Source organism: Culicoides brevitarsis, chromosome 1 (genome assembly GCF_036172545.1).
Source record: "Culicoides brevitarsis isolate CSIRO-B50_1 chromosome 1, AGI_CSIRO_Cbre_v1, whole genome shotgun sequence".
Classification (NCBI taxonomy): domain Eukaryota; kingdom Metazoa; phylum Arthropoda; class Insecta; order Diptera; family Ceratopogonidae; genus Culicoides; species Culicoides brevitarsis.
In genome coordinates this window covers 36,388,657-36,414,367 of record NC_087085.1, presented here as the reverse complement: position 1 = coordinate 36,414,367, position 25,711 = coordinate 36,388,657, and the positions used below count along the sequence as shown (strand labels likewise).

General features: G+C 28.2%; 1 protein-coding gene across 1 annotated transcript; it reads left to right on the top strand.

Moving 5' to 3' along the window:
- The first annotated feature begins 439 nt into the window (after positions 1-439).
- LOC134836740 (protein neuralized) lies at positions 440-22,113 on the top strand. The gene is made up of 2 exons (XM_063851947.1): positions 440-677; positions 19,926-22,113. Exons 1-2 carry the CDS (start codon positions 656-658, stop codon positions 21,716-21,718), a joined length of 1,815 nt encoding a protein of 604 aa, XP_063708017.1. The 5' UTR covers positions 440-655; the 3' UTR covers positions 21,719-22,113.
- The last annotated feature ends 3,598 nt before the right edge of the window (positions 22,114-25,711 follow it).

Below are 25,711 nucleotides of genomic sequence, written 5' to 3'. Positions count from 1 at the left end.
AATTAAAAATTTTCATATATTTTAATTTTTGTGCCTGGTATAAATTTTATAAAATAATTTTTAAGGGCTTTGCTTGAATTTTGTTTATTCATTAATTTTTCTCTCATAAATATGTTTTTACATGAAAGTATGCAATCAATATCACTTTCAAAAAATGTCAAATTTCATACTTTTAAAGAATATTTTTTAAAATTTCTAATATTTTATTTTCAATTTGAATCCATTTTTTAAATTTTGTCATTTCTGTCATTTCATTTTTGTCAAATATTCAAACAATTAAAAATCCATTCAAAATTTAACGAACTTTTAATTCAAACCAGCCGCCGCTCAAGTCTTTCATGTAGCTCGTCACATTCGAAGAATCGGAATCGAATATCGGAATTCGTTCTGTCAAATCATTCAAAAACAAAACAAAAAAAAAATGCAATTAGAAAAAAAGTTTAACGAATACAAGCATTTTTAGATAATTAACTTAATTAAATTCTTATCGAAATTCTCGTATATCAAATTTTATAATCGGCGAGATATGCGTCAAAATACCCGTGAAGCAAAGAAATCATTTTTTTAATCAATAGGATTTAGCGAGTATAATGGTCATTCTTAAGCAAATAAAGTGATATTCCTATAAGAATTAATGCTACAATAGAGCAAGACAATGGGACAAACAATAACAACATGTAAGTAGTAAAATTTTTCTACGAACAAATTGATAAGATTTTTCTGTTCGGTTTTGAGATTTTTAATTTTGATCAAAGTCCATCGATTATTTTTTTTTGTGTCCCGGCATTTTTTTTTTTTCATAAATCGCACTTACCTCACCGGATACTTTTTTAAGACATTTTTTTATGAAATTCCGATTTTTTTTCTTTACCATGTGCTGTCTGCATTTTTTCCCGACTTCTTTTAAATATCATCGTAGAAGGTAGTAGGAGGACGTATAAATTGTTAGACAAATTGACCGGATATCTCTTTTTTTGCATCATGGGAATAAAAAACTGTGTTTCTGAAAAAAATAATTAATACGGCGAAGAGATGCCTTTTAAAGTACTTTCTCTCCCACACACGTAAATCGTCGTATACTCAGCTGCTTATTTGTTTTTTGTAAAATAATACATCCCATAACTATCTGATGACTGTGATGTGCTATATGCTGTGATTGTTCACTCTTATAGCTGCGACCTAACTGTTTATTTATATTTACGTTGAAAACATTCGTGGACTTTATTTGTTTTTTTCAAAGGAGATATTGTCTTTTAGTTTTATTGAGGCAGATGCAATGAGGAAAAATGTTTCATATTTTATTTATTTTTTTTATTATTTTAAATTTTCTTAATTTTTTTTGCGAATTTTTCTACAAAAAAAATTCAAAAATTAAAACAAAAATATTGTAATAATTAAAAATTAAATAATTTAATAAGTTATTAATTAAATTATTTTTTAACAATTAATTTATATTATTTTATTTTTTAATTTTTTTTTTTTTATTTTTTTCACTTTATTTTTTTGCTTAATTTTTTAAGTCAATTATTTATTAATTAAAAATGATTTTTTAAAAATATTTTTTTTCATTTTTTAGGTACAGAAAACATATTAGAAGTTTAAAAATTTTTTATTTATTTCTTCTTCAGAAGCAAAAAAAATTTGTCAAAAATATCTGAACACAATAAATCAGTAAATTTGTCAAAAAATCTGTGCAAATTCGTAAATAATTTTTAAAATTTAATCTAATTTTTTTAATTTGTCTTTAAAAGAAGATTTAAAAAATTTTTGAAATTAAAAATATATATTGAATACTAAAAGTTTAAAAAATTTTCAAAAATAAAAATAATTCCCAAAAATGAAAATGAATTTTCAAAAATTTAAAAAAAATTTCAAAAATTTTAACTTTAAAAAAAATTTCAAAAATTTTTAAAAAATTTCAAAATTTTCAATTACCTATTTAAAAAAATTTCAAATATTTACAAAATTTTCAAATATTTAAAAAATTTTCAATAGTTTAAAAATTTTTTGAAATAATTAATTTGAGATAATTGATAAAATAAATTATAATGAAAATAAAATAAATTATTATTTATTAAAAACTAACTAAAACTAAAAAATTTCTATTATCGAGTCCTTTTGAGACTTTAAAAATTAAATCTATTCAGAAAATTTAAAAAAAAATTAAATTTACTTCAATCTTTTGAACTAATCCTCTTAATTTTACTACCTTAACTACCATTTATTTTTTGCATCAAACAACTTTCTCAATCGCTCCAGCCTTTCTTACAAAGAACATCACAAAAATATCAAGATCGTTGTTTTAAAACTTTATTGGTTATTTGATACACAAAAGTGTCAACTTTGTTTCCTCGAACGACTGAATGAAACACCACTTTGAGCAGCATCAAAGGAAAACGATAAAAAAAAATTAACTGTGCACTTCAAAAAACCAGAAAAAAGAAGAAATTACTCTTATCTCATTACTTTTATTACTTACGACGACATAATACCCAGCAGCAGCATGCTAATGAACGCAGATGAAATCTTGTGGAATAATATTTTCTCATGAACCGCCTGCTCACTCAATCGTGATAATTTTTAAATGATCTGTTTAACAAAGTGTCGACGGAAGATTTTTTCTTTTAATTATTCGATGAATTTTGAGGCGATAATCTCTGGAATGCTCATAATTATTACAATAATCGTCACAAGTGCATTAGAAATGGACAATGCGAACACAAGTACTGTATGAAAGAAACATAATCCAAACACACTTGAGAAATGTTCGTGTGACAAAAAAGACACATTTTTAATCTTTTTTTCTTGCAAATCGTATTATTGAAAATATTTTTAGCTTGTTTTTTGCCGTAATTTTTAATGAGTTTCGAATTAAAAATACATTTTTTTGTCGTAAAAAAAGATTTACGCAGGTAAAAATCATGCAGTATGAATAATAATTAAACCAGTTTCGTCTAATAAATTGCATTCATTACAGTGAAAAATGTAATTTATGTTTAATAATGCCGTTTAACGAATATTTATGAGTCTTTATTACAGATTTAATTGTGTTATTGAATGTATTTTTTACGTCCTTGGACAATGCAAGACAGATCAGCTGATTTTTTTCTATGATTTCTGTCATAAATAGAAATTAAACGAGATCTTAATTCTATGAAATTCTTAATTTTCTTTTTTAACATAAGAAAAAAATGTTTAACCTGCGTGCAAGGTGCATCAATTTATTTCTCTACTAAATGCTTATAATGTCAATCGTCTTTGTTAAAAAAAATAAAAGGCAAAATTCACCTGTTTCACACACGTATCAGAATGACGGGTCGTTTGCCCATAAGTTAATAACTTTTCGTCTTCTTCTTCTTTTTCGTCTTGAAAAATTGTAAAAGAAGGAAAGAAATTCAAAACCGATGTACGGATGATATTCATATGTAGATATGTGAGAAAAGGTGTGCTGATACATCTGCTGTCTGTAATAAGGGCTGTTTTCGGTATTAAATGCTTTAATGTTACTGAAGAATTGTAATTATGATACAAAATTTCTCTTTGTTCTTGAGCAGTTTTGGAAATTTGAACACTTGCATTAAATGTAGCAAAATGGATCTAGCACTTCAAGATAATTGTGGATAAATGATACAGTTTTGGCTATAAATTATGTTGCTAAAACGAATAATTCGAGGTTGTGAAGGAGTTTGTAGACGCCCAATTTTGCTTCAAGTTAAAAAAAAAGTTTTAAAGACTATCTAGATTTTAAAAAAGTTCTTTACGAGCAAAGGCTAGAAGTGAAGCCTGCCCAAAAGTAATAAATCACAAGAATAGAAGACCTCACAAAAATAGTATTTAAGGTTTATATTAAAAATCTTGAAATTTTGTGTCTCAATTCAACTAAACTCAAAATGACTTAAAAATAGAAAAATTGACTATCGGAAAGTCATAGATTATGGTCAAAAATGTTATTTTACAGGTTTTTTAAAACTTTTTTATAAAATTGACCTCAGTTTAAATTAACATTCAAGTCTTGGATTTTTGTGAACTGAAGATGTGATTATAAAGGTTTTTTTTAAGATCAAATATTTTTTATTACTCCCATAACATCGTGTGTGGAGCACAATTTTTCATTCAAGGAACATCGTTAATTCTAAAATTAACATTAATTAACTTAATCGTCAAAAACAAATTAAACAATACATCACATACTATTCACTTAATTCAAAAACTTAAAAGGAGATAATTCATGGAAGATATCGTTCTCTTCGAGGATAATTCGTTTTAATTCATTCTCAAAAATATCTAGAGAACCAGTGTTTTTCAGTTCGTCATCAAGTGCGTTGAATTCGACACACGCTTTTGTAATTGGCGCCATGCCTCCGTGAATTGACGTGCAGATGATTGGAGTTTCTCGTTACTCTTCCATGAAAGTTTTACGCATTTAACAGCATCTTCTTGATGTTCACTAGCCGCTCATATTTTTGCTCTTAAATCTTTTAAAATATCATCTATCCATTAAACTTTCCTCTTGTTTAAATTTTTTTTAACCAAAATTTAATTTCAACAATACGGTCCAAGAATTGTCGCCAATTGGTTCGTCATTTAATCAAGTCTTTCAAATTCAATTTATTTGATACACTTTAATTTTTGATATTTTTAGGGCTGCAAAATTTTTTATGTCAATAGTCAAAATTATTCGATTTTTGACTTAAGCTTAGACAAAACTTTTGTAAACAAAATTCTTAAAAAAATATATTTATTCCCGAAATTTGATCGAAAAGCAAAAACAAATTTTCTAACTAAGTACTCCAACTTATTCTTAAACTTACAAAACTTTTGTGACTTAAGCTTAAGTTTAAGACAAAAGCTCTTGCTAAAATGTTAAGTTATTAAAAAAAAATAAAAATTTTCGATGACTTCAGAAAAAAATTCAGAGCTGCAAAAACTTATGACTTAAACTTAAGTTTATAAAACTTAAGTAACTTAAGCTTATGTTTAAGTCAAAAGTTTTTGCAGCTCTTTTGACTTAAACATAAGCTTAAGTTACTTAAGTTTTGTAAACTTAAGTTTAAGTCATAAGTTTTTGCAGCTCTGTTTTTTCTGAAGTCATTAAAAATCATAAAAATTTGAAACTTTTTTTAATAACTTAAAATTTTAAGCAAAAACTTTTTCAATATCCTCTTCCCAAATTCAATTCAATTCCAAACAAAGACATTCCCCTCATGAAACTTTATTGCAAATATCCTGATGTCAAACCTAAAATTACTTTACAAAAAAACGAGTTCAAAAGACTTTGCCAATAATTAGCTACATATGTCGTTGCACTTTCATGTGCAATTTACCCCACAACTCATTAAACTTCTCACGCTGACCATATTCGTCTCTCAAATTAAGGCACATTAAGTACCCAACAACAAAAAGTTCGTGTATAAAAAGAAGAAATAATATGAGAGATCAAGTAAATATAAAAATTGTATCAGCTGTCGAGCAGACACCGCACGTGTCAAGAGCCAATCAGAAGAGCTCAGAACGAAGATAAAAGTAAAGGAACATTCACATATTCATATGTGATGCATAAATGTTCCTCTTTCTACATGTTTGATGGTATCTTCGTAGCTCAATACAGACAAAAAAAAGTCTCAAAAAATTGAAACGCAACATACGAATTATTCCTTTTTTTTCTACCTAAAGCATTTTGTTTCGTCTAAGCAGCAGATGTATTTCGTATTTTCTCACATAGATGAATTTCAATTATATTGTACGAATTGGATGGAGGATCGGTAGAAACACTCAGCTAAATTGCATTTCAAAGTTATGTACGTCGAAGTAGACGAGCGAAGCATAATAAATAATTATACACACCGCAATATGATAGTTTCGTAGTAAATAATAATAATTGTACAAAAAATGAGTTCGCTATTGCTGCTGCAGGTTTCGTACGTCGAATGCATAAATTCATGCATAATTTTATCAAATATCTATCTCTCTTGAAGCTTTGTGTACATGTTATTGAATATTGTAAATAAATGCACCGAGGACAAGATTTCAAATGTTCGTTGTTGCGACTTGTGAAGAGCGCAGTGGCTTAGAAGTTGTTTCTCGTTGTTGTACTTTTGCTTTGAGAAAATTATTCAATACGCTAGTGGGCTATAAATATTACGAGAAAAAGAAACAAAATCGTGCAGTTTGATGCCTCTAACATAATAATAATGATTGTAAAATGGCTGTAAGAAGTGTTGGCTTTATAGATGGGAAAATAATTTTGCTGCAGCAGATTTTTTTTTTCAAAAGTTACTTAGCTGAAATTGAAGGTAGAGAAGTTGTGATTTACATGCCTGTAAAAGTATGAGAGGGTTTAACTGAGTTCCGTTACTTTTCTCATCAAACGTTCCTTGAGTTATTTAAACAAAAATTTTTTTAATAAAATTTCTTCAAAAAATTTTAATTTTTCAATCAAAGTCGAAAAATTTTTGATTTATACTTTTAATATTTAAAATAGTTCACGTGAAGATCAAACGCGTAAACTTTATACTTTAAACTTAAGACTTTGTTACGTCATATTAAGTCAAAAATTATCAAAATTTGCACTGGGATTTGAAAATTCAAACTAAACTTTCGAACTTTTATTTCTTAATTTATAGAATATTTTTGTACAATAATTTCAATTTAAAGGAAGATTATACAAAAATATTCAAAAGTTATAAATAAAAGTTCAAAAATTTACTTAAAATTTCAAATCCCAATGCAAATTTTGATTATTCTCGACGTAACAAAACTTAAGTTTAAAGCAAAAAATACGCGTTTGATTTTTATCTTATAGTATTAAGCAACAAATAAATTATTTTTGAAATATTTTCAAGCAAAATCATTAAATCCTTTAAAATTAATTGAATTCAAAATTTAATTAATTAAATTAAATTAATAAAATTTGGGCATTTCATTCAATGAGTTATATAGACGGCATTTTTCCCGCCAATTCCACAAGTATTTTCAAACATTTTCAATTTGATATGTCCTTTAATGCCCCAAGTTGCTCCCCAACTATTTCTTATGAGCCTAATTTAAATAAAAATAGAAAAAAATTCAAGTAAAATATTTGATGAAAAAAAATCACCATAAATCATTTTCCTTTTTAGTCTTATCCATCTCTTTAATGGCGCCAACAGCGATAACTGCATGACCAGTTTCTGGACCGCAATCTTTAGCAGTTAAATAGCCTCCTCTATAATGCTGCCACGGCTTGGCATTCACGGAAACTTTAATGGGGCCAAATTTTTCCAACGCTTGAACCATTTCACCTTCATTTGGTCTTGTATGTTTTACAGTTTTAATAAAAGATCCGCTGAACCTTTGCCTTGTTTTCTTACATTGAGCTTGTACATGTTTATAAGGATATTCTTTTTCGTAGCTGATGCCTTTTTGTTGCACCCACAACAAGGCTTTGTAGGCGTTTCCTCCATTGCAACCATGATTTGTGTTGTCACAATCCTAAAAAAAACTCTAATAGAAATTATTTTCTTTAAAGAATTACTTACAATTAAACACTGTTCGGATAAAGATAAAAGTTTCCTTTTAAAGATGTAATTTGCGTATTCAAGAACGCCAGTGGTAGCGAAGGCCCTAACAAAAAATTTTCTTAAATCAAACTCATTCAAGTAAATTATAAAAAGGTCTTACCAACATGAGCCACAATGTGATGTTTGACTCTTAACTTTGACCTTGGACGTGTACCAATTTACAGTTTTTGCTAAATTTGTAGGAGCTTCCAATTTAGCTAACTCTTGATCCTCAGAATCAATCGAACTTAATTCGGTTTAAAATTAAAACGATGAAATTTAAAAATATTTAAAACTTACGGTTCACCGGAAGCATAAATGTCGTGAAACTCCTGATCAGTTAAGTCTGTGAACTGATTGATTCCCATAAAGAAAGTTTCAAGTCCTTGGGCGTAACGCTTGTTATGCTCTTCGATTACTTGAACGTTCTTATCGAAAATGTTCTGACGTAATGTTTCTTCTTCGAAACTTTTGTATGTTTTTTCATGAGTTTTCTGAGAAATATTTTATCAGACATTCGCCTCTTATAAAGTAACTTAAAGCGACATAAAAAGATAAACTTACTTTGTACTCTTTCCATTTTCGATTTAATTCCAGTTTCAGAGCTTCTTTTTCTAACAAAACTAGAGGATCAGATTTTTCTTGAAATTCTCCTTCTTCCATATCTGAAAACTCGTTCAAAGCTTTTTCGAATGTCTCAAGTCCTTGTTCGTATTTTTCGTTGTGATCTTCAATTTCGCGAAGATTCTTTAAGAAAATTTCTCGTCTGTAAATTTCTTCTTGAATTGAGGCGTAATTTTTGTTGTAAGTCAATTTGAAGTTCTCCCATTGCTGGTTTTCTTTTTGGGAAACACCCAGAATAAAAAGTAAAAGTGACAAGTTCATCCTGTTCAACAGGAAATCTGGTTTGAAATTAATTCTTGAATGAAATAATTGAACTGCTTTTATAGGGATTTTATGCAAGAAATTATCAAATAAGGGAAGTCACATGTGCATTTGAGCTTTTAGAATCGGAAATCGTCATTGATTGTAAAATGCAGGATATGAATAATGATGCAAAGTCCAGAAGAATTTTTTTTTGATAGTAAATATTATGATATATCATAAATTTTGTTCAATTTCAAGCTTATAAACCATCAAATTCTCAAAAAAAAACGTTACAATTTTTCATCAAAAGAACCATCCAAAAGACAGTTCAAAGGCATTTTTCAATTTTGATCAATTTCAAGCTTAAGCTTAAAACCATCAAATGGGCTCTCAAATAAAAATTACGCTTTTTTACGTATTTTTTATTTTTCAATTTTCAAGCTTGAGAACCATCCAAAAGACATCCAAAGGCATTTTTTATAATTTTTGATCAATTTTAAGCTTATAAACCATCAAATGGGCTCTCAAGAATTTTGTAATTTCAATTTTTTTACAATTTTTTATTTTTCAATTTTCAAGCTTAGAACCATTCTAAAATGACATTTTTAAAGGCATTTTCTATAAAATTTGACTCAAATTATAATAGAAAAATTTTAAGCTGAAAATTTTAAATAAAAAAATAAATTATTTTTCAATTTTAATATTTTTTTGCAGTTTTTCTTACAATACTACATATTTATCAATTAATCAAATTTAATAAAAATTTTCAAACCTTTCAAAAACTTGAAGTTTAGTGAAAAAAATGTTTTATCCTAAAAAAACTTCAAAAAAAATAATTCATTTTCTATTTTGACGAACACTTGCATGCACTCAAGCCATCAATATTCCACATCGTACACATGTGATGGGAAAAAGTAACCAAAAATCGCGCTGAATTTCATGTTTATTCACAATTCTACGAGTGCATGCAAAAAAAAATCACACAACTTGCATTACAAGTCGACAAAACAAAGTCGCGAGAGAAAAAAAATCCATTAATTTACTGCAGAATTATTTATTACTACACGTTTTTGACCCGCTAACATTTCAGATAGACATACAGCGAGATTGACAAAAGACAGTCTGGCGAATGATGTCGTTATAATAAACGCAAGTCACGTCAATTGGTATTGTATAATAAAATATTTCTTGATCATCTCCTCGAAATTAATTTAATGTTTGTCACTCGACGTTTGTTTTCATTCATTCATTAATGCAATTTGTTACGCACTTTTATGTGGCACAGAAGAGAAGGAAAAAAAAACACCACAGACTGTCGTCGTCGACGACAAACGTTTTGTACTTTTGCAAAAACATGAGAACAATAATAAATATAATTATATTTTTTTTTTGTTTTTGTGACAAGAATTACTTGCATAAAATGGGTCATTCACATTAAAAACGTATCTTGCAAAATATGCGAATAAAAGTTACAACTTGACGACAAAAGAACATTTTAAGCGAATTACGCATTTTTTTTTGAAGAATCGCGATACATGAATGGCAGGTGATCAATTTCCCGCGCGCGACGACGGCTGTGCGAAATTTAATTTTGGAAGTGTGGCGTGTGTTGCTGACCAATCGTGATGCGGTTTCTGTAGCTGGCGCATCTGTCGTACAATTAAACAAGTTTTTTTTAAAGATGTTTTTTTTTAAGCAACATGCACCTTCTTATTATTTTTTTTTCTTTAATAAAAATTAATATTCTGAATGAACTGAGATAATAATGAGATTAAAAAAAAAATATTTTAAAAAATTATTTAAAACTATGAAAAAAAATTCTCAAGCAATCTTTCATCATAATAAACTTTAAAACTCATTTTTATCGTCTCTCTCTCAGACGACGCCTGGGATAAGAAGATAAAGTTTCATAATTCTCGTACGTTGTTTGTACAGTAATTAACAGAGAAAAAAGATCTTTTTGTGGTTTTGTCCCCCAAAAAAATAGAATAAAAGTTTCAAACTATGTGAAGTTTGTTTGCCAGATGTAGAGATAAGTAAAGAGAGACACACGCACAAAAGGATCCAATGTTTGTTTTTCTACCTAAAGCAGTTTCTCTGTAGTTTTTGGGAATTTTTTTTATTATTTATTATTATTGATGCGGGATTTTTTACTTGAATTTTAGTGTTTTTTGCTCTATTTTAGACGAAAAAAAAATAAAAATAAAACAAATGATGTTTGGTTCCCGAGAAATCAGTTTGGGTTTTCTCGTAAATTTTTTTGAGTTTGTAATTATTTGAATACATATTGGACAAGCCTTGCCTTTGTTTAGTAAAAGCGTGGGTGATTGGCGTGGCCAAACAAAAAATATTTTGCGAATAATTGCAATGAACTTTCGATTGAATGGTTTTTGTGGACTTGAAAATTTTTATTGGATTTTATTATTATTGATAAAATTTTAAGAGTTTGAAGTATTTTTTGTTAAATTTGTTTAAAGAATGAATTGACGAGACTAAAAAAATTTCTCAATAATAAAAATTTTAATATTAAAGTTTTTTTAAATTCTTGTAAATTTAATTTTTTGAGAAAATATGTCAAAAAATTTGAGTTCAAGGAATATAACGAATTGAAAAATGATGAAAAATCTCTTTGATGAATTTAAAAGAATTAAAAATTAAATAAAAATTTTCAATTTTAACACTTTTCAATTCGTATAATTCATTACAACTTTGGTAAAGAGTATTTTGGTGCATTTCAAATCATCTTTAGTAAAATAATGTAAGCTATTTTCTGTCGTTTGACAGTTAGTAGGTTACATTGGTAAAAATTTCAAATATTTTGTGGTATTTTTTTCCTCCAATGATCACTCTCAATGCTCTGTTTTGTATCTTTTGAAGCTCATGTTTGCCTTCTGATTCTGAAATAGAATTTAGCTTCGGTTTTTCAACTTTTATTCAAAATTTTTTGCTTTCTTTTCGTGAGGTTCAATTTTTCTTACGAAACTTTACTTTATTTTATGCTGGGCCCATAAACTATTAATACTAAGTTTTATTAGAGAATGACTAAAACTATACATTGTCTTTACAACTATCACAGTTTACTATAATCGAACAACAATTATTATGCCAACAATCAAAAAGCATCAATTATCTGAAACTAAATAAAATTAACGAGAAATTATTGTGAATGTAACTAAAATAATTTAATTAATTATTTTAAAAATTTTAAATTAATATTTTATTTATTTTTTTAAATTTTTAAAAAATTTTTAATTTCTTAAAAATAGATAATTTAAAAAAAAAATTAAATAAAAATAAATAAAGAAAAATAGTAAAAAAAACAATATTTAAATCAAATAAAAAATCTTTTCAAGTTCTTACCATTAAATTATTATTTAAAATACTAAACCACAACTCAATAACTCTCAACAACGAAGATTCAACAAAAAACTCAAATTAATTACCAAACTACTCACAAACTTTCAAGACAAATGCCTTACAACCACTTCATTTGATTGACTCATTGAATTAATTTCTAAAATAAATAAAAAATATTTCGCACACGACCAATTCCGCAGAATTAATCGTTCATTATAAATCATTAGCGTTTTTAACAAGAACTTACATTTTTCTCCTTCTCTTGATGAATATTGGTCGTCTCTTCTAAAACAACACGAAACAAATTTGTTACTTTTTTTTCTATGTAAAAACAATAAAGGTGCGGTACAAAAGTGATGTCAACAACCTCGAGACTCTTAATCAATTAAATTAATTGCCTGGTTTTAATTCATCAAATCCTATCTAAATAATTTTATTTCCTCTGGATGAATTGGAATTCCCGATCAAATTTCGTCAATGTTTAGGTCGCTCGCTTATAATTTTTTTTTATTTATTTACTTCGAACTGTTTTGAATGAAATCATATGTTTCATCTTTTTATTCTTATTATTATTGTTCACACACGTTACTTTTTCTCGTACAAAATAATGCATTGTATAACTCACGCGTATTTATAAAAATTATATATGTTGTATATAACATAACATATATATGTTGAAAATACTCCAGCTGCCGCTATTTATTTTTTTTTTGTTTTTTTCTATTTCATTGTGCTTCGTGCATGCATTTACGTACCTTTCGTTCTGCCCGGTGATGTGAAAATGTATGAAGTATAACATTTGTTGTACATTTTTGTATACATCTATACAGTGAACAACATATACAATTCAAAGTTGAGTTACACTCAGATATATTTTTAGTCAGTTTCAGCTCAGACATCGATAGATACAGACGTGTCTGAAAAATAAAAATTAAAAAATAAATAAATACAACATAAAAATAATTAAAAGTGTAAATTTGTACAAAAATTATAAATAATAAAAAATACGTACTTACAAAAAAATATAATTTATAAAAATAAATAACGGACCAACGCTAATAAAGAAAAAAATTAAAAATAAATAAACAACGGAAAAATGTTCATGTGAGACCAAAATCGAGTGCAAAAATAAAACTCGAACAAAAAAAAAACTTTTTTTTAATTAATTAAAAAAAATACAAAAAAACAGTAAAAATCTCTCTATGGGGGTTGTGGAAGTAACTGAACACGGTGCTGATTGTCACTGTCATTTGCAAAAAAGTGAAAAACTCAAATCTTCTCCGATCAAAGGAAAAATGAAGGTTTTGAAGAAAATCAAAAAACGCATGGGATTAGGTTAGTATCTTACAAAAATTTCCATTTAACAAAAATTTTCTCCGTTGACGTGAACCGACAGATGCTTTATTGTCACTTCAAATCCCTCAAGTAATTTTCCGATTTAACGATGAAAATTAAAAGGATTTTCCTCCCTCGCAATTATCTAGAATATCTTCACAGCTTTTAATTTCATTTTGACTCATTTTCCAAAAGGTTGCATAACCGATTTTCTAAAATCTTCTTAAATAAAACTTCCCCCTTCGTATTTTTCGATGTCAAAAGGAACATCTTTCAAACAGGGACTCTTCATACACGATCAACATGTATTGAAAATAAATAGAGTCCAGATGGCAATATTTTGAAACCCTCACATGAAATTTTTCGGTGCATCTACGGATCTACCTTAGACGACATTTGTGTATTCCCACTCGTATACAACGAGCATATCATTGTCAATAGGGCAGCTGCTGATTTCTCTGTAGATTCAAAAAAGCTCCCTTCATATTAATAATTTTTTGTTTGTGTATAAATTTTGGCTGTCTCATCATTTTTTGTCATTTTAATGTTGCGGGAGTGGTTTTTCTATGTAACGAATTAAAAAGGACGCTTAAAATTCGCAAGAAAAAAATTTTAAAAAAAATTATCAAAGATCAAATTTTTGCTTAAAAAATTTTTAAAAATATTTTTTCGATGCAAAAGATAAATAAAATTCAATAAATATAAAATTTCAGCTGCTTACCCTTATTTTTGTGTATTTTAACCCTTTTTTCGTCGTTTTTAACATATCCTTTACATACAAAAACTTCTTTTGTTACATTTTTATAAACGACACTCTCCAGGTGTTTTCAAAGTTAAATAAAGCAGGTCAGCCCCTATCTACGATTTTTTCACTTAAAGCACGAAAAATTTGTTATCAACAAGCAAACATCCATAGAAATGTTGCCCTTCATAATTTTAGCTGGTGCCACACGTGCGTCATATCACTCGCCGCCGCCGCCAGTTGTCGTAAATTATGCGTAAATTGAGTCCCCTAGAATTTAAAGCGACGTCTGTCAATGCATTTATGATGTGTCGGAATGAATGAGATGTCTGACTATTTTTTTTTTTCAAAAGTCATGTAAAGCACGGCACGATGGCGACATATTAGCGAACGTTCGTTGAATTTTTTATCGCATCTTATCAGTAGAGACTTGTGTATAAGAAAATATCGCAAAAATATCAAAAACATTCTTATCGTTCAGTTTTTTTGCTGGTTTTCTTGGAATTAGAATGTCAATAATTTAAAAATTTATTAATACTTAAAAAAAAATAATAAAAAAAAATAATTTAATTAAAGTTTTAAAAATATTTAATTTTTTTTAAAATTAAATAATTTTTTTAAAATTAAATAAATTTTAAATTAAAAAAATTAAATTAAAATTTATCTTTAATTAAAATAAATTAATTTAATAAATACTAAAATAAATTTTATTTTTATAATAAAGTTTAAATTAAAAAAAAAGTAATACAATATTATTTAAATTGAAATTTTAACTAAAAAATAATTTTTTAAAATAAATTTCAATTTATTTTTTTTTTAATTTTTTTGAAAATTGACCCTCGGCACCAACATATGGTGTAATATTAAGAAATCCAGCACACTTTTGTTCATTCACACGAGAAAAAAAGAAGAAATTATTCTTTAGAAAAAAATTTAAAGAAAAAAAGTTAAGAAAAGAATAAATTGCAAAAACATATGGTTGTCTTCATATTACATCTTACAAGAAACAAACATAAGGAAAAAATTTCAAAAAAATTGAAAGAAACTCATTATAAATGTAAAAGATTGACATATGTTGGAATTGGATTGTTTTTTGGATCCATCCAGGTAATTTAACAAAAGAACTAGATTTTTACTAAATTTTGTTAGTTTTCTTAAACGATGGGCCTTTCCTATGATGCTTTAACCATATGTTGATGCATTTCGGAAATACCTTCAGTTTTTGAATATTTTAGCCATATGTGCTCAAAAAACCCTAAAAACAATAAAAATCTTAATTTTTAAATTTTTATTTACCTGGTGGCCCGAACTACAGGCGTTAAGCGACAAGCATGAAATTTAAACTGACCACAAATAAACATTTTATAACATTACAATAAAATACAAAGAGATAACATCTGGCAAATTCTATTGTCATCGCCAATTGTTAAAGTCTCGTTAAAAGATATTTAAAACTAAATTTCGTACTGTGACAATTGTTCCTGCTGCTTCTCCAGAAAAACTGGCGCTTATTGTCTCTAGAATTTTTTAAACAATTGTCCCTTATAAAAAAAAAATATAAAAAATAAAAGAGAAACTAATATATTTCTAATACACAATTTTTCATGGATTTGTACATGAAACTGTGCGTTGTCGTGTATTGAACCGATAAACAAAGAAAAAAATGTAAAGAATTCCCCAAGTTCACTTTTTTCTCACACTCGATCAATGCACGACGAATATTATTTACCTTTTTTGCTCATCATTTCGTGATATATTTATATAGTGCCGTCTCTTTGTACCGTCGATGTAAATAGAAATGCATCCCAGATGTTTGAAATTTTATTTTATTTTAGCTTTTATTTGTATTTCTTGATTCGTGATTGATTTGGAAAGGTAATTTTTTTCTTCAATTAGTTCAATTGATTGAAAAAAAAAATTTTTCAAATTTATTATGTACTTTTATGTTGAAACAGCTGATTTTCAAGTATATAAAAAGAAGAAAAAAAATTTGATAAATAAAAAAAAATTATAAAAAAATAAATAAAATCTTATCACAATGAAAAAAATACATAAGAACTTGAACTTCTTATGATTTTCAACAAAAAACATTTTTTTTTTATTATTTTTATCATCATTCTTTACATTTTTTTTATTTTTATAAGAAACTAAGTTTAAGATGTTTTTCTTTAAATTCAGTAAGAATTTGAACAAAAAAAAACATTTCAAACTTAGTTTCTTACAAAAAAATCGTAAATAATGATGATAAAAATAATAGACAACAATAATGTTGGACATGGTGCCTGACTTATTGTTATATGTCTCTTTGTAAGAAATATTCCCATGCCATGTTATTTCTTTCATTTTTTTGTTACATTTCTTGGTGACATTCGAACATCAGCTGTTCTTTCTTTTATTTGAACCTTTTCTTACTTACAAAAAAAAATCATAAAAAATTTTGTAATTTTATCATTAAATTACACAAAGGTGACAATTACTCGCATCAAAAAAAAATAACAAAAAATGACCTGAAAACAAAAAAAAATCTACGGGCATCGCACAATTGAAACTTGAAAATTTTTACTGCTTGACCAAATTTCTAAACAATAAATAATAAAAATAATAAAAAATACAGTTACTCAAAAAAAATTATTAGACGAGACAATGTAATACTAAAAAATAGTGAAACCATCGGGTTTTTTGCCAAGCCTTTAGATTCGAAACACGTTCGTCAGTTAAGTCACTAAAAAATCACAAACAAACGATCGTTTTGTATTTTTTGGTAATATTCCACACAAACAAATTTTTAATCCACATTAAATGATGAGTCAGTGTCAGTTTTTAGACAAAAAAAAACTCGAAAAAAAGACAAGAACAATCATTGTTTATTTATGCAAATGACTGAAATTGTCGCCGGTGTCTGTATTCGCGCGTGGTTTCGCGTGTGAAACTTCACCGCTCATCATTTTTTTTTTAAACTTTATGTATTTCCTGTCGGTGCAATATTTTTTTTCATTACGAACAAGTGTTAGAAAGTTTTTTGCTTTGATTTTGATGAGAATAGGAAGTTTTTTAAACTTCCTGAAAATTAATTTCGATTTTTTTTTTTTTATTTGAGGATGTTCCGACTTTTTAATTGTTTCTTCCTCAAACAAAAAAAATAATAAAAAAATTCTGGACAAACACCTTTCTCATGGTTTTTGTCAAAAAAAATCGGAAGTCCCTCACATATAAATTCTATTTCCTTTCTCATCAGATCATCGCTGTATCAAATGTTAAAATTTTTTTGTCTCAAAGGATGTCGATCACATCTGTATCGAATTTTATACATGAAAAATTTTTTTCATCATCAGTTGTTAGAAATAAAAATTTTCGAATATCATAGGGGATGATGAAGACAAAAAAATCGAAAAATGAGGATAAACAGATGTTTTCTCACATTAAAGTAACATCATATATATAATTTTTAAAAGCAGTCTGTTTCTTTAATTTTTTTCATTTCTTCTTTGTTTTTCGATTTCTTTGAAAATAATTTCAATGCATCCCTTGAAATGTTCTCGCTTGACCATGCACAACTGTTGAATAAAAAAAAATATTTAATTAAAGTTTCCAAAGCAATTCTTTCCATATATCACCTCATCCGCCATTTTTCACGAATTTCAGCTCTAATGAACATTTTTACTTGACTGACATCTTCTTTGAGTGTTAATAAACTCTCATTGTATAACAGAAGGCAGTGAAATGTGAAAAAAGAAGGTCATCAGACCATGTCGGAGCAAAAAGGCTTCCTTCGAATATCTTCGTTGTTACGGAATATGTGAAGAAATTTATTCATGACTTTCAGATTTCTTTAATAAAAGTCATATTTTTTTTATGAATTAATACTTGAATGTATGCACCGGATGACTGGTTAACACGCTGCTGAAGGAAGTTGTGTTTCCTATGCTTCTTCATTTATGACGGGTAATTTCATATAAAAACATTTTTAACACGAACTTGACGAAGAAAGACAAGAAAAAAACATTGATGAGTTACTTGTAAGAGTGCCCAGTCACATTATTTTGTAACGAGCGGCGGAACAATAAAAATTTAAATGAATGGGACTATAAAGCAACCGATTTTTTTTTGTGTAGGCAGCAGCCGACGCTCTAATAAAAAAGTTTAAGAGCAAAAGACAAAAAACATTTAGAGTGTTTTTTGACTAAAAATGAAATTTTTTCGTGATCAAGCAGCTGAATAAACTTGAAGAATTCTTCAGTTTCAGTTTTTGTCTCTATTAATTGTTTTTTTTATGATTTTTTTTTGTTTTATGATGAGTCACAATTAATTTTATTAAAATTTTTTAACTGTGTGGTCCATTTTTTTGAAGAAAAATTAAATCCTCACGATTTCAGTACTGTGTTAAATTTGTAATAAGTTCTCCTAAAGCGTCTCGTTAATAAAGCATGAACACACTAAAAAACGAAAAAATTTTAATTCCCATCACGTTTCGATCTTCATTGAATTTGTTCGATCCCATCTTGTAATTTGATCGCTCTTTGCTACCTAAATGCGCTTGAACTTCAGAGGATGTACTTTTGACACGTGTGCCTGAAATTAAAGGATATTTTTAAAAACTTTAAACAACTGCATTTTCTGTGTACGAGTCCTGTACATAAATGTGGTTTATTGAAGGAGGATGTCCTTCCGGTTGAACTTTTTTCGATCGATCTTTAAAAAAAAATAATGCCTTTGAGACATAGAACGGAACAGAACAGCTGTTGTCTCATCTCACGGCATGAAATTTACCTTTTTTGCCTTTTCCATACAAAAAACTGGTTCTCCTGTAAAAGGAAAGACTGGCATAGAATAGAAAATAAAATAAAATAAAGAAAAAAATCGGAACTAGAATTTTTTCAAACAAAGAAGATTTTATGCGCTTAATTGCTATGTAGTTCCGATTTGACGTGTGTCGTCTTATGTATGAAACATCAATTCAATACAAAAACCGGAAATGTGTAAAATTTGTACTTACTTGAATTTTTTACTTGCTTCACTTGTTTATCTTTATCAATCGCCATAAAAAGTAGGCCAGACTCGCTGAAATTAAATTTAAAGTGAAATTATTCTCAGTTGCCAGAACATCATTTTTTAATACTTTTTTTTCATTAAAAACAATAAATAAATTGTATGCCGGCCGGATGTTTATCGTGGTTTTCAGAGAAATTTCTGATGTTTTAATTCAAAGTCAATGTAAACATTTATTACATTTTATGCCGAAAGTGTGTTACAAGTGTTTAGGTCATTAAAATTTTGTATTTTTAGAATGAACTTTAGCATAAAAACGACCTGTAAACTGGTTTAGATTGTTGTTTTAAAGCATAAACAAATCAAACACCTACGCAAATTTTGTACAAGTTTTTGTTGATATTTACAAAAAATGGCTTTATGGGAATTTTCTAGATTTTTATACAAAGCTAAAAAGGCGCCAAATTGATTAAATATTCGAATATTTTCAAAATTTTAATTTAATTTAATTTTTAAAAATAAAAAAAAAAAATTATTTAATTAATTTAAAAAATTATTTTAAAAATTAATTTAATTTTTTAATAACAAAAAAAATTATTTAATTAATTTAAAAAATTAAGTTATTTTATTTTATTTAAAAAATGAGATTTTTTTAAAATTTTAAATCAATTTTAAGCTAAAATTGTTTCAAGAATTGCAATTTTCTTGTCTCTTCAAAGCTTAGAAAATATAAAATGGCAATTTTAAGGGTTTTACATCACTTTTTGCCTTAAAGAGCTGGCACGCATTCAATTTCGCGACGATAATTTGAGAGAGTTGCTCCAATTTTTATTGCTCTATTGCATAAAATTACGTCAAATCGTGATAAAGTCGTTGCAATTGTTTTTGTGCTGTAATAATTGCTTGTTAACGTCCAATATAGACAATTATTTTGAATTGCTCCAGTAATTCATGTACAAAAAAAAACAATAGAGCTATTAAATTGTGTTCACGATTGATTTCTCTTCCTCATGTTTTTTTTTAAATTTTCTCGAAATCCTAATTTTTGAATTTTTTTAATAGAAATATTATTAACTTACCTTTTTTTCTTCTCATTACAGCACCCAGAAACCAATTATCATGCCCGGGTCCCAACAATTTGCCTCCATTGACGTTCCATGCTGTGCATGGTGATAACATTCGCATTTCTCGCGACGGTCATACCGCTCGACGTGTCGAAAGTTTTTGCAAAGGTGTCACTTTTAGTGCGCGCCCTCTACGTGTCAACGAACGCGTTTGCGTGAGATTTACTGAGATCAGTACAAACTGGAGCGGCGTCATCCGTTTCGGCTTCACATCAGTCGATCCCGCGTCGATGCGTTACAACCTGCCAAAGTATGCGTGTCCCGATTTGACAAATAAACCAGGATTTTGGGCCAAAGCGTTACATGAAAGATATTGCGTGCGAAATAACGTCCTTTTTTACTACGTAAACGCATCGGGTGACGTTCATTTCGGCATCAATGGCGAAGAAAAGGGAGTTTTTATGACAGATGTTGATGCGCGCGCCCCCTTGTGGGCTGTCATCGATGTATATGGCAACTCGACTGTCATTGAATTCCTCGATTCGCGTATTTATGCATTCCAACAACAGCAGCAGCAGCAACAACAACAACAACCACGTCATATGCATCCGCATCATCCTCATCATCATCATCAAAGAAGCATCAGTGCCCAATCCGTCGCAAGCCCAATCGAGCCAAATCACGAACCAAATCAAATTATCGCCGCCATGGATGCCCTCAGTATACACAGCGGCAACAGTAGCAACTCCGAAGCGCCAATCCAAATACCTCCATTACGTTTTACCCCCGCCTCTGTCGTAGTTCCTGCCCCTTTTCATTGCACACGTGGGCGTAACATAAAATTCCTCAGTGCTGAACGAAACATTGCCCTTCGCAACGAATCCGAATTCTGCCAAGGATACGTTTTCACATCACGTCCCATTAAAATCGGCGAAAAGTTCATCATTCAAATCCTGAAAACGGAAAATATGTATGTCGGTTCAATGGCTTTAGGTTTAACCTCATGCGATCCTGCCTTACTTCAACCGCATTGTGATCTCCCCGATGACTCGGATCTGCTTCTCGATCGTCGCGAATACTGGGTTTTGAGTAAAGATGTCGCCGACTTGCAAAAATATGACGAAATCAAGTTCTGTTTGATGCCAAACGGTGAATTGCAGATCAGTAAAAATGGCGGACCATCACGCGTTGTTATGCACGTTGATCAAAGCCTAACCTTATGGGCCTTTTTGGATGTCTATGGCTCCACGCAAAGTGTCAGTATGTATAGCGAATATATGCCAGCACAGCCTCAACGACACATTGTTCAAGTACCTGAACTGTCGACAAGTCAACCGAGCATCGCTGCCAGCAACGCCAACAATTGTACGAACACACGGATCTCTTTGAGCACCGCAGCGCCCTCTAGCGACATGATTCAGCTGCAAACGGGCGGCACTGTGTTAGTAGTTAATTTGCCGCCGGCACAGCACGAAGGTACTCGCAGAACTAGTCAACGTATCTCAGCGGCGATCCCGCAACAGCCAAATCAGGAATTAGTCAGTCCGCAGTGTGCCCAATATTGCGAAACTTCGTTATCGACAACGACGAGCAATAATGCCGCCAATTATGCGACGCTTCAAACGTGGCAGGATAATGGATGCAATGCCAATAACAATAGCGGCGAATGCATCATCTGCTACACGAAAAAGATCGATTCGGTACTTTACAGCTGCGGACACATGTCAATGTGTTACGAATGTGCGATCAAACAATGGCGCATGGGAACGGGACACTGTCCTTTGTGCAGAGCCGTCATCAAAGACGTCATTCGTACCTACAAGACCTAAGAAAATAGAAGAAAAAAGTTAAAAGACACAAAAAAAATACCAAAGACTATCACCAATCAAATTGTAACACAAAGAAAGGCATTCACATGAAAAAAAATATAAAATAATATAAAAGAAGAAGAGATTTAACGAAAAAAATGGCATGAAACTATTATAACTAGGCACGTTTTATTCTTAATAATATTCTGAAAAATTTTAAAAATTAAAAAAAAAAAGACGAGAATCTCTATGAAACTCTCTGATAGACTAAATTTTTATAATTTTTGAACAAAACGACGGTCAGTAAAAAAAAAACAAATTTTATGAATTAAGCATTTATTCGATGAAAAAAGCAATCAAGTCATAATTTTAAGTTCCGCGTTTAAGCTAACTATTATTATTGATGAACAATTAAATTAAACGAAAAGTTCTTTCTTAAAAGTCGTTTGAATAAAAAAAAATTAACTAGGCCAACCTAAATTATTAAGAAAATTAAGTTTAAATTAAATTAAATTCAAATTAGGCCTTTGCTTTTGAGAAATAAAAAAATAAGCTAGCGTACGTTAAATATTAAAATTAATGAAGAAAAAAATAATCAAACAAAATTGTTAAATTTAGTAATTTATAAAAAGTAAAGTAATAATGAAAAAATCGAAAAAAAATACACATAAAAAAATTTATTATCAAAAAATTTTTGGAGTTTTCAATTGACCTTTTTAAGTTTAGTTTTTGACAATGAGTTTAAGGCGTTTTCTAAAAAAAATTGAACTTTTTATGAAATGTCTGTCCGTTTTGGAAAATTTTGGTAAAGGAAGTTATATATAAAGGTTTGTATTATTAACATTGAAAACTGAAGAATAATGGCAAAAATGGCTTTGACACAATTTTTGACATAGTTTTTTTTAGTTTTTTTCTTGATTTAGTTTTCAAAACAAAACTATGTCAAAGAAAAAATTTTTTTTCAGTTTTAATTTTTAGGCAGTTTTGAGTTATAAAATGATTAAAAATGATAAATTAGAGCCCTCTGACAAATTTTTATCCATTTGGAGCAAGATTTGACAAAAATTGCTTTGACACAGTTTTTGACACAGTTTTTTTGCTCTTGATTTAGTTTTCAAAACAAAACTATGTCAAAGAAAAAATTTTTTTTCAGTTTCAATTTTTTGGCAGTTTTGAGTTATAAAATGATTAAAAATGATAAATTAGAGCCCTCTGACAAATTTTTATCCATTTGGAGCAAGATTTGACAAAAATTGCTTTGACACAGTTTTTTTCTTGATTTAGTTTTCAAAACAAAACTATGTCAAAGAAAAAAATTTTTTTCAGTTTCAATTTTTTGGCAGTTTTGAGTTATAAAATGATTAAAAATGATAAATTAGAGCCCTCTGACAAATTTTTATCCATTTGGAGCAAGATTTGACAAAAATTGCTTTGACACAGTTTTTGACACAGTTTTTTTGCTCTTGATTTAGTTTTTAAAACAAAACTATGTCAAAGAAAAAATTTTTTTCAGTTTCAATTTTTTGGCAGTTTTGAGTTATAAAATGATTAAAAATGATAAATTAGAGCCCTCTGACAAATTTTTATCCATTTGGAGCAAGATTTGACAAAAATTGCTTTGACACAGTTTTTTTGCTCTTGATTTAGTTTTCAAAACAAAACTATGTCAAAGAAAAAGTTTCAATTTTTTGGCAGTTTTGAGTTATAAAATGATTAAAAATGATAAATTAGAGCCCTCTGACAAATTTTTATCCATTTGGAGCAGTTTTTGCTTTGACACAGTTTTTTTGCTCTTGATTTAGTTTTTAAAACAAAACTATGTCAAAGAAAAAAATTTTTTTCAGTTTCAATTTTTTGGCAGTTTTGAGTTATAAAATGATTAAAAATGATAAATTAGAGCCCTCTGACAAATTTTTATCCATTTGGAGCAAGATTTGACAAAAATTGCTTTGACACAGTTTTTGACACAGTTTTTTTGCTCTTGATTTAGTTTTTAAAACAAAACTATGTCAAAGAAAAAAATTTTTTTCAGTTTCAATTTTTTGGCAGTTTTGAGTTATAAAATGATTAAAAATGATAAATTAGAGCCCTCTGACAAATTTTTATCCATTTGGAGCAAGATTTGACAAAAATTGCTTTGACACAGTTTTTGACACAGTTTTTTTGCTTTTGATTTAGTTTTCAAATCAAAACTATGTCAAAGAAAAAATTTTTTTCAGTTTCAATTTTTTGGCAGTTTTGAGTTATAAAATGATTAAAAATGATAAATTAGAGCCCTCTGACAAATTTTTATCCATTTGGAGCAAGATTTGACAAAAATTGCTTTGACACAGTTTTTGACACAGTTTTTTTGCTATTGATTTAGTTTTTAAAACAAAACTATGTCAAAGAAAAAAATTTTTTTCAGTTTCAATTTTTTGGCAGTTTTGAGTTATAAAATGATTAAAAATGATAAATTAGAGCCCTCTGACAAATTTTTATCCATTTGGAGCAAGATTTGACAAAAATTGCTTTGACACAGTTTTTGACAAAACAGTTTTTTTGCTTTTTTGGCAGTTTTGAGTTTAAAATGATTAAAGATTTTAAAACAAAACTATGTCAAAGAAAAAAATTTTTTTCAGTTTCAATTTTTTGGCAGTTTTGAGTTATAAAATGATTAAAAATGATAAATTAGAGCCCTCTGACAAATTTTTATCCATTTGGAGCAAGATTTGACAAAAATTGCTTTGACACAGTTTTTGACACAGTTTTTTTGCTTTTTTGGCTTGATTTAGTTTTTAAAACAAAACTATGTCAAAGAAAAAAAATTTTTTTTCAGTTTCAATTTTTTGGCAGTTTTGAGTTATAAAATGATTAAAAATGATAAATTAGAGCCCTCTGACAAATTTTTATCCATTTGGAGCAAGATTTGACAAAAATTGCTTTGACACAGTTTTTGACACAGTTTTTTTGCTCTTGATTTAGTTTTTAAAACAAAACTATGTCAAAGAAAAAATTTTTTTTCAGTTTCAATTTTTTGGCAGTTTTGAGTTATAAAATGATTAAAAATGATAAATTAGAGCCCTCTGACAAATTTTTATCCATTTGGAGCAAGATTTGACAAAAATTGCTTTGACACAGTTTTTGACATAGTTTTTGACACAGTTTTTTTGCTCTTGATTTAGTTTTTAAAACAAAACTATGTCAAAGAAAAAAATTTTTTTCAGTTTCAATTTTTTGGCAGTTTTGAGTTATAAAATGATTAAAAATGATAAATTATAGCCCTCTGACAAATTTTTATCCATTTGGAGCAAGATTTGACAAAAATTGCTTTGACACAGTTTTTGACACAGTTTTTTTGCTCTTGATTTAGTTTTCAAAACAAAACTATGTCAAAGAAAAATTTTTTTTCAGTTTCAATTTTTTGGCAGTTTTGAGTTATAAAATGATTAAAAATGATAAATTAGAGCCCTCTGACAAATTTTTATCCATTTGGAGCAAGATTTGACAAAAATTGCTTTGACACAGTTTTTTGCCTTGATTTAGTTTTTAAAACAAAACTATGTCAAAGAAAAAATTTTTTTTCAGTTTCAATTTTTTGGCAGTTTTGAGTTATAAAATGATTAAAAATGATAAATTAGAGCCCTCTGACAAATTTTTATCCATTTGGAGCAAGATTTGACAAAAATTGACAGTTTTTTTGCTCATTTAGTTTTTAAAACAAAACTATGTTTTTTTTTCAGTTTCAATTTTTTGGCAGTTTTGAGTTATAAAATGATTAAAAATGATAAATTAGAGCCCTCTGACAAATTTTTATCCATTTGGAGCAAGATTTGACAAAAATTGCTTTGACACAGTTTTTTTCAGTTTCAATTTTTATGGCAGTTTTGGCAGTTTTGAGTTATAAAATGATTAAAAATGATAAATTAGAGCCCTCTGACAAATTTTTATCCATTTGGAGCAAGATTTGACAAAAATTGCTTTGACACAGTTTTTGACATAGTTTTTGACACAGTTTTTTGCCTTGATTTAGTT

Bases quoted from the DNA above. Each gene is read 5' to 3' on its own strand.
- LOC134836740 (XM_063851947.1), top strand. From the start codon at position 656: ATGGGACAAACAATAACAACAT. The intron at 678-19,925 runs GTAAGTAGTAAA...TTCTCATTACAG, and splicing joins GGGACAAACAATAACAACAT to CACCCAGAAACCAATTATCA.